At 43.7% G+C, this 21,089-nt stretch overlaps 1 protein-coding gene across 4 annotated transcripts in view; it reads right to left on the reverse strand.

Moving 5' to 3' along the window:
* Positions 1 to 18,165: 18,165 nt before the first annotated feature.
* The window catches only part of EIF2A (eukaryotic translation initiation factor 2A), a 31,921-nt gene continuing 28,997 nt past the window's right edge, over positions 18,166 to 21,089 (reverse strand). For 3 of the 4 annotated variants that reach the window (XM_084640056.1, XM_084640058.1, XM_084640057.1), the window contains exon 14: positions 18,166 to 19,352. In XM_084640056.1, the coding sequence (XP_084496182.1) occupies positions 19,287 to 19,352 (66 nt within the window). In that variant the 3' untranslated portion in view covers positions 18,166 to 19,286. The remainder of the gene's footprint in view (positions 19,353 to 21,089) is intronic. The other variant, XM_084640059.1, reaches the window with a different exon arrangement.

Below are 21,089 nucleotides of genomic sequence, written 5' to 3' on the forward strand. Positions count from 1 at the left end.
CCAGAAAGGGAGTTGCAGGGGGAGTCGCAAGGTTATTTTTGGGGGCCACAGTATTGCCACCCTTACTTCTGTGCTGCCTCCAGAGCTGGGCGGCTGGAGAGCAGCAGCTGTTGGCCAGGAGCCCAGCTCTGAAGGCAGCGCCCCGTCAGCAGCGGTGCAGAAGTAAGGGTGGCAATTCCATGCCATGTCAGCCTTACTTCTGCGCTGCTGCTGGCTGCAGTTCTGCCTTCAGACTGGGCTCCTGGCCAACAGCCGCCGCTCTCCAGCTGCCCAGCTCTGAAAGCAGTGCTGCTGCCAGGAGCAGTACAGAAGTACAAGTAGCAGTACTGCAGCCCCCCCCCCCCCAATAACCTTGCAACCCCGACCCTATTTGGGTCAGGACTCCTACAATTGCAATACTGTGAAATTTCAGATTTAAATAGCTGAAATCATTAAATTTACAATTTTTTAAATCCCATGACCATGAAATTGACCAAAATGGACTGTGAATTTGGTAGGGCGCTAAAAATGACCCAGCAGCACCTTCTGCTGCTTGCCAGCAGTCCTGGGGCAGGCTTGCCAAGGAGATAGTTGCAGCAGGGCTGAGCGCTGCCCGCTGGCGCTTCAGGGCGGGATTGGTTATTATTGCTGTGGATTGGGGTAGTGGCTGATGGCCCCAGTGTGCCACGCACCAGCCACACACCCAACAAAAGAAGGTGCCAGTCAATGAAGCTGAAGAGCCTACAATCTAAACCAAGAGACAACAGGCAATTGCAGCAGCCAGACAGGGAACAATGGGGGCATGGCTACACTTGCAGATGTAGAGCCCAGCCCTCGGAGACCACAGCAGGGAAAGCACTGCTGTGTGTTCACAATGTCAGCTGCAAGCGCAGTGGCGTGGCCACGTTTATAGCACTTGCAGCAGCATTGGGAGTGGTGCATTATGGGCAGCTATCCCACAGAGCACATCTTCCCATTCTGGCACCATGGCTTGTGGGAAGGGGGAGGGAAGGGTGTGGGGCATTCTGGGTCCTGTCCCAATGCCCCGTGATGCACCGCTTCACATCCCAGCAATCCCTCTGCTTCTGTCCACATTTGGTGCCATCTTTCAACGTTTTTTATACTGCACGCTCTGTCTTCCCTTTTGGTCTGCGGGAATGGATCCTGAACTTGTGAGGAATACGCTGATGGGTCTCGCCAGCATGTCACGAATTGCAGTCGAGTTACTCCTTAAGCTACAAAGTGACAGTGAGGAGTCTGACAATGATGTCGACTCGCATAATGCATATGACACAAGATTGCTTGTGGCATTCACGGACATGCTCACTACAGTGGAACGCTGCTTTTGGGCTCAGGAAACAAGCATTGAGTGGTGGGATCACATCATTATGCAAGTTTGGAATGATGAGCAGTGGCTGCAGAACTTTTGGATGAGAAAAGCCACTTTCATGGGACTGTGTGCTGAGCTCGCCCCCACCCTGAGGCGCAAGGACATGACATTGAGAGCTGCCTTGCGGTGGAGAAGAGGCTATTGCAATCTAGAAGCTGGAAACTCCAGACAGCTACCGATCGGTTGCTAACCAATTTGGAGTGGGAAAATCGACCGTTGGAATCAGGTTGATGCAAGTTTGCAGGGCCATTAATTTCATCCTGCTCAGAAGAACTGTGACTCTGGGCAATGTGCATGAGATTGTGGCTGGCTTTGCACAAATGGGTTTCCCTAACTGCAGAGGGGCGATAGATGGGACGCATATTCCAATTCTGGCACCTGACCACCTAGCCTCCGAGTACATAAATCGGAAGGGGTATTTCTCTATGGTTCTCCAGGCGCTTGTGGATCACCGTGGGCTTTTCATGGACATTAATGCAGGCTGGCCCGGAAAGATGCATGACACATGCATCTTTCGGAACACAGGCCTGTTCAGGAAGCTGCAAGCCAGGACTTTCTTTCCAGACCAGAAGATCACTGTAGGGGAAGTCAAAGTGCCCATTGTGATCCTTGGAGACCCCGCTTACCCTTTAATGCTGTGGCTCATGAAACCCTACACAGGGAGCCTTGACAGCAGCAAGGAGCGGTTCAACAACAGGCTAAGTCGGTGCAAAATGACTGTTGAGTGTGCTTTTGGCTGTTTAAAGGGCCGCTGGCACTGTCTGTATGGGAAGCTGGACCTGGCCGATGACAACATCCTCACGGTTATAGCCAGATGCTGTACCCTCCATAACATTTGTCACAGGAGAGGTTAAGGCTTCACTCAGGCATGGACCACGGAGGTTCAACACCTGGAAGCTGAATTTGGACAGCCAGAGAGCAGGGCTATTAGAGGGGCCGAGCGTGGGGCTGTAAGGATTAGGGATGCCTTGAGAGAGCAATTCGATGCTGAAAGCCACCAGTAATGTTTGGTGCCCTGCATGGGAGTGAAGTGCTGTGGTTCCAATGCTAGTAGGCATCTGTGTTTGCTACATATGATGCACTGACTTGCAGTGCCTGCTGCTTTCCTAGGCTACGGTCTCTTTTACAAATTACAGAGGGAAACCAAAGCACACACAGCATTATATATTACAGAAAATTCCCATTTTGTCACAATCAACACAATCTTCATACTCACCTGAAAGTAGTCAGGCTAAGCAGAAGACAAGTAATCCTTTGGTCCAGCAGCTACCAAATCCCTCACCTTTTTCCCATCTAATTTTTAAGGAAGAAGTTTAAGTTGCTTACCTTCTCCTAATCTCCTGGCTGCTTCTCTGTATCAGGACTTGGGTTTGTTAGAGGAAAAAAATACACAATATGGAGGATGGGGGTTTTAACAAAATAAGCCTCTCTCAGGTGGAGTTATGCCACTCAAAGTCAGATTAACATATATGCAGATTTCATTTCCATAATTTCTACGAAAAAAATTAAATAGCAGCACTAAAATAATTGCTGAAGGCACAAATCATCTATTCAGATATTTCAAGGGAACCTGTTGGTTGTTCAGGATAATGCTAGAGATATTCTGGTATTAAGTAGGGTTGCCAGGCATATGGTTTTTGACTGGAACACCCGGTCGAAAAGGGACCTCGCGGCTCCAGTCAGCACCACTGACCGGGCCATTAAAAGTCTGGTAAGCAGTGCAGTGGGGGCCTGGGGCTAAGGCAGGCTCCCTGCCTGCCCCGGCTCCACATGACTCCTGCAAGCGGCTGCCAGGTCCCTGAAGCCCCTAGGCACATGGGTGGCCAGGGAGGCTCTGTCCGCTGCCCCCACCCTGAGTGCTGGCTCCGCAGCTCCCATTGGCTGGGAATTGCAACCAATGGGAGCTGTGGGGACAGCGCCTGCGGGTGCGAGGGCAGCATGTGGAGCCTCCCTGGCCATCCATGCACCTAGGGGCCACAGGGACCTGGCGGCTGCTTCCTGGGAGCCACAGTAGCTGCCGCTGGGACCCTGCACCCCGAACCCCCTCCTTCATGCCAACCCCTACCGCAACCTGGAGTCCCCTCCCACACCCAAACTCCTTCCCGGAGCCCACACTCCACCACATCCCAACCCCCTGCCCCAGCCCTGAGTCCCCTCCTGCACCCCAAACCCCTCATCCCCAGCCACACCCCAGAGCCCACACTGTTGACTGGATTTTATATCTTGGCCAGGGGAACCAGTCTGAGGTTCATCTCCTACCCCACATCTCTCAACTGGTTTGTCTTTACCCCCAAAGAAAACTTACAAGGGATAAGGTGCAAAAAAAGGGACAGATTTATTAACAGGCAACAGTTAAACAAGTAAGATAAACAAGGTAAAAAACATAGGTAAAACACTAAGGACCCCTGGCTGCAACAGAAAAAGGGATCAAATATGACAGGCTTTATCTACGACAAGGTAGAGGGCTTGCAGCCCTGACCCAAGAATAAACCCAGATCAGGTCCAGTAAAGAACAATATGTTGCTTCTTTACCATCTCTTGCAGCTTGAGGAGCAGCTCCACTGTCACGACTGGCTGACCTCTGGATCCAGGTGACACGGTCAGGTACTGGTAGCAGGAACTCAGACAGGTAGATGATCACTCTGTCTTCCTCCTTTATAGGTCTTCCTCCCTGTGTCATTGTAGGTGGATGTGAGCTGAAGAATCAGGACAGCGGATGGCAGCCATCCTCGCGTGCAAGGTAAGCTACCCTTCCAACAATCCTAGTGTGGTGCTATGGCCTACCTCTGATGCAGACAGCAGCATTAGCTATTTCCTAGAACAGCAGCATATGCTACCTCCAAGATGGGCAGCCCTGGCTTCCTGACAACCTGGACCTATACACTGCCCAGTTGCTGGGCAGATTACCAGTCAGGGACCTGCCAATTTCCCACCTCTGAGGGAAAAGTGTGCCAAACCCAACAGGGGGAGGGGGAAGAAGGGTACCAAACACAGATTCCAGGTTGTTGTTACAGGAAATCCAAGATGGCACATAGGGGCTAATATGACAGGAAAAACCCCCTACAGCACCGCCAGCAGGAGCCCTCAACCCCCCACCCTCCAACCCCCTGCCCCAGCCCAGAGCCGTCCCCCACACCCTGAACCCCTCATTTCTTGCCCACCTGGATCTTGCACTCCCAGCCCAGAGCCTATATCCCTCTGCACCCTGACCCCCTGTCCCAGCCTGGAGCCCTCTCCTGCACCCTAAACCCCTCATCCCCAGCCCCACCCCAGAGCCCACACCCCCAGCCAGAGCCTGCACCCCCTCCCGCGCCCCAGTGCCCTGAACCAGCCCAATGAAAATGAGTGAGGGTGGGGAAGAACGAGCGATGGAGTAAGGGGGGGATGCAGTGAGCAGGGGGCGGGGCCTCATGAAAGAGGCAGGGAAAGGGTGTTCAGTTTTGTGCAATTAGAAAGTTGGCAACCCTAGTATTGAGAAGGAGATAGTTTTAGGTTTAAAAGAGGAACTAATGAGTGGAAGGATGGGGGTGCTGATTGTTGATTTGCTTTTGATTATTGTTTGGGTTGTTTGGATATGAAGTCTAGCAACTGTAGCTCAAAATTAAGCGGGGAGGGGGGCATTCTGTGGGAATATATACAGAAACATCACCAGAGGGAGCTCTCTCACACGTTTCAGTACCTCACACCATGGAACCTCCCTACCTTACACTCAAGGTTTTCCTTTTGGGCTTCTATAGCAGATCAGTCTTTTCCCTGACGAGACTGGCCTGCTGTGGAGCCACCTGTCATTGCCTGGTAGGCTTCGTGCAGCTCAGAAGACCACAAACATTTTCTGCTGTGCGCAAGCCCTTAGTTATTTTTTATTGTCAAACACAAGCATAATTTAACTTTGCCAAGCCTGGAATCTGTCAGTTTTGCCCCCATCAGCAGATTACATTACATTCAATAAACCATGTGTGTGGGGAGTGACTGGAACATGAGCATAATGCACTCACGAAAAATAGAATAGGAATTGGCTATCGTCTATTTGGCTAATAAGATGAAAGGTGACAGAAGGCTCTGTTACTACATCCCCTTCAAAACGGTTTGCTACCCATCCCTACTTCCCATCTACTTCTACAGATTTAGGGCCAGTTACTGCAACTGCATGCACACAGGCAGATCTTTGAATACTTGCACAGCTGCAATGATTTCAATAGGACTCTGCATGGGAACAGGAACTCCATACAGACTGGGGGGCAATCCACATTGCTCCAGTGGCAGGATTTGGCTCCTATTTGGATTTCATGGTGCATAAATAAATCCATATATTCCCACCCCATAAAAAACAGAAAAGGCAAAGTTAAGGCTGAGATGTTGAATTCATATTTACATCTCTGATGTTAAACAGCACTTAGCACCTTATCATGTAAAGACTTATGTATGTGAATAGTCATATTGAACTCAATCTCTTCTTAGGAATACTCATGTGCATAAAGTTAAGCATGTGCATAAGTCTCCACAGGATTGGGGTCTTATTTAGTGCCTTTCCTCCAGAGATCCCAAAGTGCTCTATCAACTTTACAAACAGATTTATATACCTTTCAGAAATTACTTTACTCATTGCAGAACCTAGAAGTCTGGTCTCACAGGCCCTTGCTCTAACCACTGGCAGTTAAAATAATTTAGGCATATTTGAGGTTCATCAGTATATGACAAGTATGATGAAAAGGGGAACAAAGAAGACCTAAGAAATTATAGCCCAGTCAGCCTAACTTTGATATCTGGAACAAATTATTAAACAAATCAATTTGTAAGTACCTAGAGAATAATAGGTTTATAAGCAATAGCCAGTATGGATTTGTCAAGAACGAATCATGTCAAACCAACCTAATTTCCTTTTTTGAAGGGGTTACTGGCCTAGTGGATGGGGGTAAGAGGTTGTCATAAATATAAAGGGAAGGGTAAACCCCTTTAAAATCCCTCCTGGCCAGAGGAAAACTCCTCTCACCTGTAAAGGGTTAAGAAGCTAAAGGTAACCTCGCTGGCACCTGACCAAAATGACCAATGAGGAGACAAGATACTTTCAAAAGCTGGGAGGAGGGAGAGAAACAAAGGGTCTCTGTCTGTCTATATGCTGCTTTTGCCGGGGATAGACCAGGAATGGAGTCTTAGAACTTTTAGTAAGTAATCTAGCTAGGTATGTGTTCGATTATGATTTCTTTAAATGGCTGAGAAAAGAATTGTGCTGAATAGAATAACTATTTCTGTCTGTGTATCTTTTTTGTAACTTAAGGTTTTGCCTAGAGGGATTCTCTGTGTTTTGAATCTAATTACCCTGTAAGGTATCTACCATCCTGATTTTACAGAGGGGATTTCTTTACTTCTATTTACTCCTATTTCTATTAAAAGTCTTCTTGTAAGAAAACTGAATGCTTTTTTCATTGTTCTCAGATCCCAGGGTTTGGGTCTGTGGCCACCTATGCAAATTGGTGAGGCTTTTTACCAAACCTTGTCCAGGAAGTGGGGTGCAAGGTTTTGGGAAGTATTTGGGGGGAAAGACGTTTCCAAACAGCTCTTCCCCAGTAACCAGTATTTGTTTGGTGGTGGTAGCGGCCAATCCAAGGACAAAGGGTGGAATATTTTGTACCTTGGGGAAGTTTTGACCTAAGCTGGTAAAGATAAGCTTAGGAGGTTTTCATGCAGGTCCCCACATCTGTACCCTAGCGTTCAGAGTGGGGAAGGAACCTTGACAGAGGTAGATGTGATAGATCCTGATTTTACTAAGCCTTCTGACACAGTCCCACATGACATTCTCATAAGCAAACTAGGGAAATATGGTCTAGATTAAATTACTATAAGATACATGCACAACTGGCTGAAAAACTACACAGAGAAGTTATCAATGATTCTCTTTCAAACTGAAAGGACATATCAAGTGGGTCAGGTACTATTCAATATTTTCATTCATGACTTAAATACAGGCGTGGAGAATATGCTTATAACATTTGTAGATGACCAAGCTAGGAGAGGTTGCTGGCACTTTGGAGTACAGGATCAGCATTCAAAATGACCTTGATAAATTGGAGAAGTGGTCTGAAATTACAAGATGAAATTCAATATAGACAAGTTTAAAGTCCTACACTTAGGAAGGAACAATCAAATTCACAACTATACAATGGGGAATTACTGGCTACATGATATTCTTCTGAAAAGGGGTTCTAGAGGATCACAAATTGAATATGAGTCAACAATATGATGCAGTTGCGAAAAAGGCTAGTATTTTGAACTATACTAACAGGAGTGTCATTTAAGACATGGGAGGTAATTTGTACAATGCTACTCAGCACCAGTGAGGTCTCAGCTGGAGTAGTGCGTGCTGGGCACCACACTTTAGGAAACAACTGGACAAATTGGAGAGAGACCAGAGGAGAGCAACAAAAGTGAGAAAAGGCTTAAAAACGTGGCCTATGGGGAAAGATTAAAAAAATGGGCATATTTAGTTTGGAGAAAAGAACACTGAAGGGGGGGAGCTGATAACAGTCTTCAAATATGGCTGTTAAGGGCTGTTTTAAAGAGGATGGTGCTCAGATGGTTTCCATGTCCCCTGAAGGTAGGACAAGTAGTAATGTACTTAATCAGCAGCAACAGAGATTTAGGAAAAACTTTCTAACTATAAGAGTAGTTAAATAGGCTTCCAAGGAAGGTTGTGGAATCTGCATTATTGGAGGTTTTTAAGAACAGGTTACACAAACACCTGTCAGGGTGATATAGGTATGCTTTGGTCCTGCCTCAGTGCCAGGGACTGAACTAGATGACCTCTTGAGGTTTTTCGAGCCCTCTATTTCTATGATTCTATGCAAATAACAGCATTTAGGTGCTGAAGTTATTTCATTTCTAATATACATTATATATATTACAAAGGCAACAGTGGTGCCTTTATAGTTAAGGCTATATTTCAGTTATGTCAATGCACATTTGAAGGGAAGGGAGGTGGATGGGTATCAGCTGATAATAAAGGGTTAATGTTGAGAGCCTCATTTCACTGTGTGGAAGGAGCGGAGATCATCATGTATATGACACTACCAATCTATCAGCCAGATAGACTCCTTTTTAAAGAATCCATCCTCACAACTATTTTCAAATCCCAAATAATGCTGCTTCAAACTTACTAGTTAACACATATTAAACTTTCTCCGGTACTATCACATGGCTGGTTATGAAGTTGCATTGCAACTGCAAAGGAGCTTGTCACTCTCAGGGTGAGTGCAGTATCTGCAATCTAATCTATCCCCTATGATATTTTAATGTACCTGCCAATGTGTTATGGGTACTTAGGTATAACTATCCATCTATGACAGAAGCAGAATGGGATGCGGAGCCTAACATGAAAGGTGTAGGAGGGAAAACTGACTTTAGTGCAAACCAAAGAATCACTGCCTTGGAGTAGTAAAAATCTATGACCCGTAAGAAAACAAAAAAGAGGTATGTATATTTATTTCATTTCAGAGGCCCTGTTGCTTTTATTCCATGTATCCAGAGCATTAAACATAAACTGAGGCAGCAATTAATCTGAAAACTGTTTAATTCAGAGACAGCTAATTACATTCATTTGTACAAACTGTGTAGTTGACCCAACAAGAAATATTCTGCTCAGCAGTCTTAGGTTATTCTGAATTAACACAGTGACCCAGAAACTAAAGGCTATGTGTGGTCCCAGCACGATACAAACTGAGATGAGTGAGTCAGATTTTATTTTTTCCATAAACAATGTAAAGTTGTACAATCTGTAATTCAAACTCTGTTATCCTATCTAGTTTGGAACACATTTTCTTCTGTAAGAGCTACTTTCCCCCAAACAATCAGGCAGAGAGATTTTTCTGATTTCCTTTATTTAGCATAAACTAATGCCAGAGTAAGAAAGAAAGAATTCCTTTTGGTGATCTTTCTAAGGCCCCTATACTGTAATCCTTTATTCATGTGAGTGGTATTTAGTCATGTAAGCTTCACATTGGCTTCACATAAATAAGAAATTGAAGAATTGACCCTTCTGTTAATGTGTGTTCTGATCTATATATATTAGTGACGGGGCAAGGCCAGATGGCTATAGAAAAGTAGTGGGAGATAGATATATTAGCTCCAGGCTAACCAAATCCCTGGTACCAGGATAAGTGAAATGGCAGCTGCTCCAGGTCAATTAAGACACCTGGGGCCAATTAAGAACTTTCCAGAAGGCAGGGAGAATGCTAGGTTGATTGGGACACCTGAATCCAGTCAAGGGTGGGCTGAAACTAGTTAAAAGCCTCCCAGTTAGTCAGGTGGGCGTGCATGTCAGGAGCTGTGGGAGGAAGTTGCGCTGTTGGAGAGACTGAGTAGTACACACCATATCAGGCACAAGGAAGGAGGCCCTGAGATAAGGGTGAAGTGGAGCTTGAGAAAGTGAGGGCTGCTGTGGGGGAAGGAGCCCAGGGAATTGTACATGTTATATTTCTAAAAGGTCAGCTACCATAGCTGATGCTATTAGGGTCCCTGGGCTGGAGCCCAGAGTAAAGGGTAGGCCCGGGCTCCCCCATGCTTTGCCCCCTGATTAATCACTGAGACTGGGAGACAACAGAGACTGTGCAAGGAAGGATAACTTCTCCTCACCTCCCTCACTGGCTCATGATGAAAATGGCTCAGTAGACTGTGACCCTCGTCTCTAGAGAGAGAAGGGTTACATGGAGGATCACAGTGAGCCTCTGAGGCTACCGAAATCCGCCAAGAATGCGGGACCTACGGAGGCAAGGACAGAGCTTTGTCTACACACACACACACACATATATATAAAGAGAGAGAGAGAGAGAGTGTGTGTGTGTGTGTGAGATGGGGTCAGGCCAGATGGCTACAGGAGAGTGGTAGAAAGTAGGTATATTAGCCCCAGGATAAGCAGGTCCCTTTTACCCTGGTAAGTGAACAGGGGTTACTCCAGGTTAATTAGGACACTTGGGGCCAATCAAGGGGCCTGCCAGAACCTGTTAAGAGCCTCCCTTCCAACCAGATAAGGGCATGATAAGAGCTGTGGGAGGAAGGTGCGCTACTGAAGAGCTGGGCAGTGCAGATGCTGACAAGCACCAGGAGGGAAACTCCACAGTTACAGAGGCGAAGGGCAAGGGAAACCCTGCCCAGCAGGGTGAACAGCCCTTCTGGGTCCCAAGGTCTGAGGGAAGAAATCCCACCAGAGGTGAGAGACTGAATGGATGTCTGGCCTGTTGTCACCATGCCCATAGGGGCTAACAGAGACTAAGGGTCTCCCCTCCCCCTTCCCATCAAGGAGGCTGGGAGGAACCCTGCTCAGGCAAGGTGTGGACAGTAAGCCCAGGGACGTGGGGAAATTCTGAGGGAGAGAGGAATACCCTGGCTTGCTGCTAAGAGGAAGTGCAGAAACTACCGAGGTGGAGAAGGAGCTCTGTCACAACTGGTGTGAGAGATGGGATTGTGACAGCTCAGTGGACTAAGCTAAAGAAAAAGGGGGGGAGGGAATTTTTCTTGTCCTCAACACAACTGACGATGTGGTGAGGGCACTAGAACAGGCCCCGGTGGCCCAGCAGGAGGCCACTTGGGCCCAAGTGACAGCCCAGCAGGAATCAATGCAGTGCAGCACAAGACCAACCAATTACTTATGAGTCAGGCGACCCAGGACCTAGCCCTGCTGTGAGAGGTGATGGACCAGCCAAAAGCTCTGACCACCCCTAGCCCATGGGCCTGACGGGACACAAGCACTGAGGGCTACTGGTTATCCACCAAAGATGCTGCAGAAGACAATGTCGAGGCATAGCTCCTTACATTTGAAAGGATCATGTTGTCCGAGGCCTGGCCCCAGGACCAGTGATCCAGCATCCTCACCCCCTTTTTATGTGGGGAGGCTCAGAAAGCTTACCATGACATGTCTGCAGAAGCCGCAACCGATTATCCCCAGTTGAAAGTGGAGATCCTGGCCCGATCAGGGGTGACTGCAGCAGTGCAGCCCCAGAGGTATCACATGTGGAGATACCAACAGAACAAAGCCTCTGTGGTCCCAACTATTTAACCTTACTAACCTCGCATGGAAGCGGCTGTGATCTAAGGCCCATAGACCAGAGGATATTTTGGCTACAGACCAGTACATGAGGAAACTGCCACCAGAGCTTTGCGCATCTGTTTGCTAGAATGACCCCTCCTTCTACGACGATGGAGGTGGTCGTGCTGGTGGAAAGATGAATAATGACCAAGGAACTATCCCAACCACAACATCTGAATCAAACGACCAGCCCCTATCCTGGGTGTTCGGACGATTGAGCCAGGGAAGTCTAGGTGAAAGTCGAGAGGAGCCAAGGACCAGCCAGGAGCCACGAAGGGATGGAGCAACCTGGGCAAAGAGGCAGTGACTCCACATAAACACACAAGGCCAGTGAGACTGAATGGGGTAGAGACCATGGCACTTGTGGACTCCGGGAATTCTATCACACTCATCTCGGGGAAGCTAGTGAAAAAGTAGCCAGAGCCAGCTAATGCAGCCCAAACATACTGGGGGTAACATGCAGCCATGGGGTGGTCAATTATTACCCCACCATCCTGGTGAAGATTGAGATACAGGGGAACTTTACTGGGGTAACAGCAGGAGTGGTCCCTAAATTCCCATACCTCATACTCACATGGAGGAATTTCCCGGGATTTGGAAGCTTGCTCCCACCAGAGGGATAGGAAGAAAGGGAGGATCCCAAAGTTAATGAGTTGTCCACAGCAGAATGCCACCCCCCTCCCAACTTTCTCTGAAATATCTCAGGATCTGTTCCCCATTCCTGGGAGGGTCAGGAAGACCAAGCGGGAAAGGAGGGCCAGCTAAGGCCTTGGAAACCTGGATCCTGACCCAGGGCCAGAAGGCCGCCCTCATAGGCAGGCAGACATGGGCGGCGGATACAGAGGCTGTCACGGCGCAAAAAGGACCTGAGGCTGGTCCCAATCACAATGCCACCGAACTGGCAGAGAGGGCAGAGACAGGCCCCCTGGAACTTGGACAGGCTAGTCCCAGGAGGGAGAATTTCAGGCAGAAGACCTGAGATATTATAACATCAGGAAGGAGGTGGCTGAAATAGATGGGGTATCCATAGACAGAAAAGCCCAGGCACCAGGACCCTACTTCATGATCAAGACGGATCTCCTGTACCGGGTGATGCAGGGACAGGAAGTACAACAGCTCCTGGTGCCACAAAAGCATCAGAGGGCAGTGTTTAGCCTTGCCCACAGTCACCTTTTTGGAGGACACCTAGCACGGATCCTATAAAGATTCTTCTGGCCATGAGTACATGAAGAAGTCCAGTGGTATTGCACCTCCTGCCCCGAGTATCAGCTCCACAGTTCACATCCCCACTTGAGGGCACAGTTAGTGCTTCTGCCAATCATAGGGGTCCCTCTTTCCCTTGTTATTTGGGGCCTTCAGAACATTCTACTAATTATTGCTTTTTTTCCCCTGAATCATTTCAACTCATCTTTCCGCATTTGAAATGCTTCATCCCCACTTAGGATTTCCAGTGTTCCCTGTACTAAATCCAACATGTTTCTTGCCTCCTTATGACGTTTTAACCAGTGAAGTGGGGAATGCATTCCCTAAATGTGAACTTGACAATGAACTCTCCAAATGACTATAGCCTTAGAAAAATAATTGTGATACCACCACAGGCCTGAGGGCTCTTCCAATGCAGAGATTAACCTTAGTGATGGGCTGCATATACTCCAGGTCTGTAAGGGTATGTCTACTCTGCAAAGAAAAACCTATGGTACCAAGTCTCAGAGTCTGGGTCAATTGACTCAGACTGCAGGGCTAAAATTAGTGGTGTAGACATTCAGGCTGAGGCTGGAGATGGGTCTCTGAAACCAGCAAGCAGGGAACACTAAATTGGGAGGAGAGGTAGATACGCTGGAGGGTAGGGATAGGATACAGAGGGACCTAGACAAAGTAGAGGACTGGGCCAAAAGAAATCTGATTAGGTTCAACAAGGACAAGTGCAGAGTCCTGCACTTAGGACAGAAGAATCCCATGAACCGCTACAGACTAGGGACTGAATGGCTCGGCAGCAGTTCTGCAGAAAAGGACCTAGGGGTTACAGTGGATGAGAAGCTGGATATGAGTCAACAGTGTGCCCTTGTTGCCAAGAAGGCCAATGGCATTTTGGGACGTATAAGTAGGGGCACTGCCAGCAGATCGAGGGACGTGATTGCTCCCCTCTATTCGACATTGGTGAGGCCTCATCTGGAGTACTGTGTCCAAAGAGGATGGCTCTAGACTGTTCTCAGTGGTAGCAGATGACAGAACGAGGAGTAATGGTCTCAAATTACAGTGGGGGAGGTTTAGATTGGATATTAGGAAAAACTTTTTCACTAGGAGGGTGGTGAAACACTGGAATGCGTTACCCAGGAAGGTGGTGGAATCTCCTTCCTTAGAAGTTTAAGGTCAGGCTTGACAAAGCCCTGGCTAGGATGATTTAGTTGGGGATTGGTCCTGCTTTGAGCCGGGAGTTGGACTAGATGACCTCCTGAGGTCCCTTCCAACCCTGATATTCTATGATTCTATGTCTGACCTGCTATTTTTAGCCCCATAGCCCAAGCCCATGTCAAATGACCCGGGCTCTGAGACTCGGTACCACAGGCTTTTCTTTGCAGTGCAGATATACCTTGAACCAGCAGACAGATTCACCAACCAGTGCATTCCAAATAAAACCTAAATGCTCAAGGTCAGTTCCATGTCCCTTATCTCAGAGCAGGTATATTAACAAACAGATGATGCACAAGATTCAAAGTAATTAATACATTTAAAAGCAGAGACCTTGCCTGCTTACTACAACCTGAGGAGAAGGAACCTCTTTCCCCCTAGGTAGCCCTACCTCAATACAGAAACACACATTAAGGCTTCTCCAGTATTTCCAATCCCAAGTATTCAAAAATCATGAGTCAGGGACCATAAAAGACATGATTTTAAAAAAAATAATTTTTATTTGCCTTTGGGTTTTGACTAGGGCTGTCAAGCAATTAAAAAAACATAATCACGATTTATCGTGCTGTTAATAGAATACCATTTATTTTAAATATTTTTGGATGTTTACTACATTTTCAAATATATTATTTTAAATTACAACACAGAATACAAAGTGTACAGTGCTAACTTTATATTTTTATTACAAATATTTGTACTAAAAAAACCCCAAACATTTTCAATTCACCTAATACGAAATACTGTGGTGCAATCTCTATCTTTTTTGAACTTACCAATGTAGAATTATGTACAAAAAAACCTGCATTAAAAATAAAAATCTAAAATTTTAGAGCCTACAAGTCCACTCAGTCTACTTCTTGGTCCTACCTAATCACTCAGATAAACAAAGTTGGTTACAATTTGCAGGAGATAATGCTGCCTGCTTCTTGTTTACAATGTCACCTGAAAGTCAGAACAGTCCTTTGCATGGCACTGCTGTAGCTGGTGTTGCAAGATATTTATGTGCCAGATGCACTAAAGATTCATATGTCCCTTCATGCTTCAACTACCATTCTAGAAGGCATGCTTCCATGCTGATGATGGGTTCTGCTCAACAACGATCCAAAGCAATGTGGACCGATGCATGTTCATTTTCCTCATCTGAGTCAGATGCCACCAGCAGAAGGTTGATTTTCTTTTTTGGTGGTTTGGGTTCTGTAGTGTCCACATCAGTGTTGCTTTTTTAAGACTTCTAAAAGCATGCTCCACACCTCGTCCCTCTCAGATTTTGGATGGCAATTCAGATTCATAAACCTTGAGTAGAGTGCTGTAGCTATTTTTAGAAATCTCACATCGGTACCTTCTTTGCATTTTGTCAAATCTGCTGTGAAACGAACCTGTGCTGGGTTGTCATCTGAGACTACTATAACATGAAATATATGGCAGAATGCAGGTAAAACAGAGCAGGAGACATACAATTCTCCCCCCAAGGAGTTCAGTCACAAATTTAATTGAAGCTTTTTTTTTTTTTTAAAATGAGCATCAGCATGGAACCATGGCCTCTGGAATGGTGGTTGAAGCATGGAAAGGGCATACAAATGTTTAGTATATCTTGCAACGCCTGTTCTCACTTTCAGGTGACATTGTAAATAAGAAGCAGGAAGCAGCATCTCCCATTAATGTAAACAAACTTGTTTGTCTTAGCGATAGGCAGAATAAGTAGGAGAATTGCGTGGACTGGTAGGCTCTAAAGTTTTACACCGTTTTGGTTTTGAGTGCAGTTACGCAACCAAAAAAAAAAAAATCTGCATTTGTTACACTTTCACGATAAAGAGATTGCACTTCAGTACTTGTATGACATGAATTGAAAATTAGTATTTCTTTTGTCTATCATTTTTACAGTGCATATATTTGTAATCAAAAATAAAGTGAGCACTGCACTTTGTATTCTGTGTTGTAATTGAAATCAATACTGAAAATGTGGAAAAACATCCAAAAATATTTAATAAATTTCATTTGGTATTCTATTGTTACAAGTGCAATTAATCGTGATTAATTTTTTTGAGTTAATCATGTGAGTTAACTGCGATTAATTAACAGCCCAAGTTTTGACCCTTTAAGGTACACTTGAGTCAATTTTTTCAAGTTTTCTCTGCTATCATGAGGGATAGAAACTTTTTTTTTTTTTAAATAAAAGCTGACAGTCTTGCATAATCACTTGTTCCTAGGAGCTTTAAGTAAAACACCGAATATCACAAGACTGGCAATAAAATGAGAGTTAGCAGCACTTCCTGAGCACTGGGTCGCTCATCTCTGTTATTCCAACAAAAGACACAGGAAGCCTGGTATTTGGGTTCCTGCAGGTCAGATGCTTGCTCCTAGTTTCATGTGCTCTCTGACTACAGCTCTCAGTTTCCAAGGGCTCAAGGGCTGTAGCAGCTGCACTAGGAAAGGACCATCTCCATAACTACACTTTTTCTTAGGACATCTGTGTTACGCAATCTTCAGAAAGGACGACTAATCTAAATTCAATAGCCCAGCCAGCCAGCCATAATGATATTTTTCCCCACAAAAAGACAATTGATAGTTCAGATTGCTAGACAAAATTCAAAACCAGACATCACTGAAAACCTCTAAACACTAAAATAATGGGAATCATGTCAGGTTACTTAATTCTGGCAGCAGCCTTAAAGGGTTAAAAATCACATGCTTACCTTGTTTATTTTAAATGTATTACCATTAGAAGTAGCACTTAAGGATACTGTAACTTAAAGATAAGCAATTCTTCTATTTTTCCAGTCTGTTTTCTGGATTTGACAGCACTTTGTGCATGGCCAGTTTTTCTGGTTGCTTGTGTGGGTATTTCACACAGCAACAGGGAAGAGAAAACCTTATAAAAAAAATAGGAAAAAAGTTCAATAGAACCACAAAAAAATTGGCAGAGAAAACATAATATCCAACAGTACTGGTAACTTTTTTTTTTTTTTTTGAGGGGGGGGAAACTGACTAGCTTGCAAATGAACAGTTTCTTTAATACCTAGTTAAGGCATGCACACACCAACTACCGGTATTTCCTTCATTTTTAGTGTTCATAATAATCTCTCCTTCTGAATTGCTCTTAGCCCCCTTAACTGTAACAAAGATTTTCATGTGAATTAAGATGTTTTTCGTTAAGAGTTGTTTTATGCATTTGGGATGAAGAAGCTAGAAGTTTTGACTTAGTAGAAAAGATTGACAGAGCTAAATATGGGCAGCTTGGTTAGGAAATAACTCTGTGTGATACATAAACCATTTTTGTTTTTTAAAGGGTGTTAACTACAAAGAGAGAGAGAGGAACTATGCAGCACAGCAAATAGAGGTGTAATTTTTAAAAGGAGAAATTTAAGCCACATAACAGGAAATACTTCTTGACAGACTTATTAGGATGTGGAACTGTCAGAGAACATGGTAGAAGCCCTATCACTTCAGACATTTATAACCAAATTGGTCAAACCAGGAAATGTACTGTAGAAAACAATCAGACATTGGAAAGGAGATGGAATGGATGGTCTAAATAGGTCTTTTTAATCTCCAATGTTTATGATTCACTTTGATTCCAAATTCTTATGTTCAGCACTGCCACAAGAGTGAAAGTTCCATATTTGTCTAAACAGTAATGTGATTCTTCCACTAGAGGGCAACCATTACATTTCCATTGATTGTTGCTGCATTGAGGAACTGTGAAGTCCTCTAAAACAGTGGTTTTCAACCTTTTTTCATTTGCAGACACCTAACAAATTTTGAATGGAGGTACAGACCCGTTTGGATATCTTAGACATAATCTGTGGACTTCCGCGGATCCACAGACCACAGGTTGAAAACCACTGCTCTAAAATGAGTAATAGATTTTTGCACAAGAATTTCAATTGAACCATAATGGCTCATTTTTACACTATTCTGAAAAGTCAAGATAATTTTTTTCAATCAAGACACAAAATCAAATAAGCTGAATTCAGTTTAAAATAAACTGTTTCTTTTCCATTTTTGTTAACAATCTCATGTGTTTTTCCTTTAACAAATGTGGTAATGTACTGACACTAAACATTACAAAGCAATTATATGTCTAAATGTATGTTTAAAAAAATTACAAACAAATACATTTTTAAATCAGATTAACTGAGGGAGACACCAGATAAATCAAAGAATTTAATTTTGCATTTATTCTTCTAACATAAAAATTTAAAAATCTTTAATTCCTTATTTTCTTCAAAACTGTTTCAGTATAAAACTGTTGACTGTTTTGTAACAAAACAAAGAGAAAACATTTACACAATGTAAATTAATAAAAGTGTGATTGTGAATTGTGTAATAGAAACAAAATGTAAGGAAAGATTACTTTTTAAAGAATGGAAAATGTTATACCATCTAAACAACAATGATCAATTAGAAGGTTTGCAAGTGTGTTTCCGTGATAATTTAATGGGATATCATCAATTAAGAAAATATACTTTATATCCGATTTAAAAAAAAAAATCCTACTATTCAAGTAACATCCATGGCTCTGATCTTTTAGTCTCATCCATATGGGCAATCTCCCACCTCTATGCAGAGCTCCATTGACTTCACTGAGACTCTACATTGGTTTAAGGGTCACCCATATGAATCAGATTGCACAATTAGGCCTAATATTACTATAAACGGAGAGATCATTGAATTTTCTCTCTGTTTACTTTGTGCATTTGATAGCACATGGTGTAGAGTCAGTTTTGGTGGTTTCCTCGTATAATCTGTTTTCCTTTTTGTTTGTATGGGTCACATACAAAAACCCAGCAAAAGGGGAAAGGATTTAAAAAAAAAAAAAAAAGGAAAATGTGATTGCAAAACTGCAACAAATTGGTATGGGGAAAGACAGGAGCAGGTATAGCAAGTGAAAATATTTTAAACTCATTTTTATAAATTTAGTAGATTTCAAGTTGATGGTATTGCGGTAACTTGGAAATGGTTGGTACATTTTACAAGTTCTGACTTGGTAACACAAAACCAACAATTTTTTTAATGTTAAATGCTCTTTATTATTGATTGCAATCCTATTATTGCATAAGGGTCACATGTACCTTAAGTTTAATAAAGCTATCAAATTGGTAGATCAACCAAAAAGCCAAAAACACAAAACAAAAAAAATACTTGTTTTGATTTTTAAGCAACACCATTTTAGAACTTTGAGTGAATGTGTTTCTGGTTTTGAATGGAAGCAGGAATGACTGACTGAATATACATTGTTTGATTACAATTTTGCACATGCACGGATTTTTTTTTTTTTTAAAAGGTTAACAAATGTAGGTGTGCAGCAAATATGTAAACTTGTCCTTCCTCAGCCATCTGCAGTTGAAGGATATTCTTTGTTCTGTTCAGGTTAAAATGCACCCCATTTTGCACTGATTTTGTGTAACAATCCAATTCCTTTTCACTACTGTTTTACAAGCCTAGTTCCAAATCTTCTAGCTCCTTTAGGAGAGCCGCCTCTTTCTGAATTTTCTCCAACTAGAAAAATAACACAAGATCATACATTTTGCTTATTACACAGGAAGTAAAACAGCAATGTTTAAGTCAATATATAATGTACATAATTGCTAATATGTAACAAATAGCAAAAAATAAGATTGCAGTAATTTAACAGCAGCAGGCATTATAAAGAATCAAAATACACAGAGGCTGATATAGTACCACATTCTGTTTTAATGTTCAAATTATGCATGCGAATTGCTAGTGTATAAAAATACTAATTTTTAAATTGAAGACTCCATATTATTGCTATTTTGGATCAGTCCATTACATACGCTGTCCACACACCTTACAATACAGTAATAATTCTTTGCACTTATAGTTCCTTATATCAAACATACATTCAATGTGTTTTACAAGTGTGAAAGTGTCACTGTCAACCTGAAATCTAGTGAATTCCCAAAAAATGAGTTAAAACTAGGTTTAAGAACTACACTTGCCTCAGAGTGTGTCTGCCAATTTTTGTGGCTTTATAATCACATTATCCTATTTTTTTTTTTCCAGTTTTTCCTCTCCTTAGCACCATTTTAAAGACCCATAAAGCAACAGGGGAAATTGACAAACTACATAATGGAGATGGAGCATAGTCAATTTCATTAAGTGCTATGAAATGCAAACAAATTTAAAAAATTGAGAAAAATATTTTCCCTCATCTCTCTGCTATGGTAATCTTAGCAGAGTCTGTTGTTACTTGTGACTATACCACAGAAAGGGTTTCAAATAGACATGATTTTTAAATTCAATGTTTAGCCTCACAATGTTCCTGAGAGGTATTATCTTCATTTTACAGACGAGGAAACTGAGAGCCACAGGTTAAGATAGTTGTTCAAGGTCAGGAAGTTTGGGCCAGAGCTAGAGATAGAACTCAGTTCGTCCCAAGTATCACTTGACCACAAGACTCTCCTCTATATTCATAAAGCTTTCTATGCTCCATACTAGTCCACTTGGGGAGAAAGGATACAAAAGCCTGTTCAAGAGGTAATCGGGTTGGGTAACGCTACGGTGGAAATGCATGGAGAGATTCCGAGTATACTTCCCCACCCTCCACCAGCAGCTTCTTGTATCTGCTGAAGGGGGAATTTGTGTGAAAAAAGGGGTCTGGCCAGCTGAAGGAGCAACAGAGTTGAGAAGTAGCCAAAGACAGCATGCTGCCATCCAAAATTTGTGTACCTTATGATAGTAAAAGCAGCATAAGTTAATGTTCTTCATCAAGCATTAACCTAATCAAGTGCTGTGTAACCCCTGGAGTGTGGGTAATGGCATAGATGGCTGCAGAAAACAAATGGTAGGCAATAAGAGTGCTGTGATGGGGAGGGACCTATAGCTGCCAATGGCGACCGAAGACATCCCGATTCCTTTGCTCCTCTGTGTGTTCTATTGGCTATGCTCCCTAGTAGTTCCTCAGCACTAGTGGCCCTGCCTCTTTAGAGATGAATTTGAGAAGAGAAACTTTACCTCTTTTTAGGTAAGTTCTTTCACTTCATTTAATTTTGACATGGGAGAGAGACAGAGAGCCACACTCTTTTTGGTACTTAACCAGAATTATATTTGAAATGTACTATGGATTAGCTTCTCCCACTCAAATAGCTTCTGCTGTTCACGGAGGTGGTTTTATTATGCCGTCGGCATAGAGCATCTTCACTGGACGCGCTGCATGGTACAGCTGTGGCGCTGAACATGAAGACATGCCTTTAAGTGCATTAAAAAGTAGTATGA

This window comes from Lepidochelys olivacea (assembly GCF_965140295.1).
Source record: "Lepidochelys olivacea isolate rLepOli2 genome assembly, chromosome: 9".
Lineage (NCBI taxonomy): Eukaryota > Metazoa > Chordata > Testudines > Cheloniidae > Lepidochelys > Lepidochelys olivacea.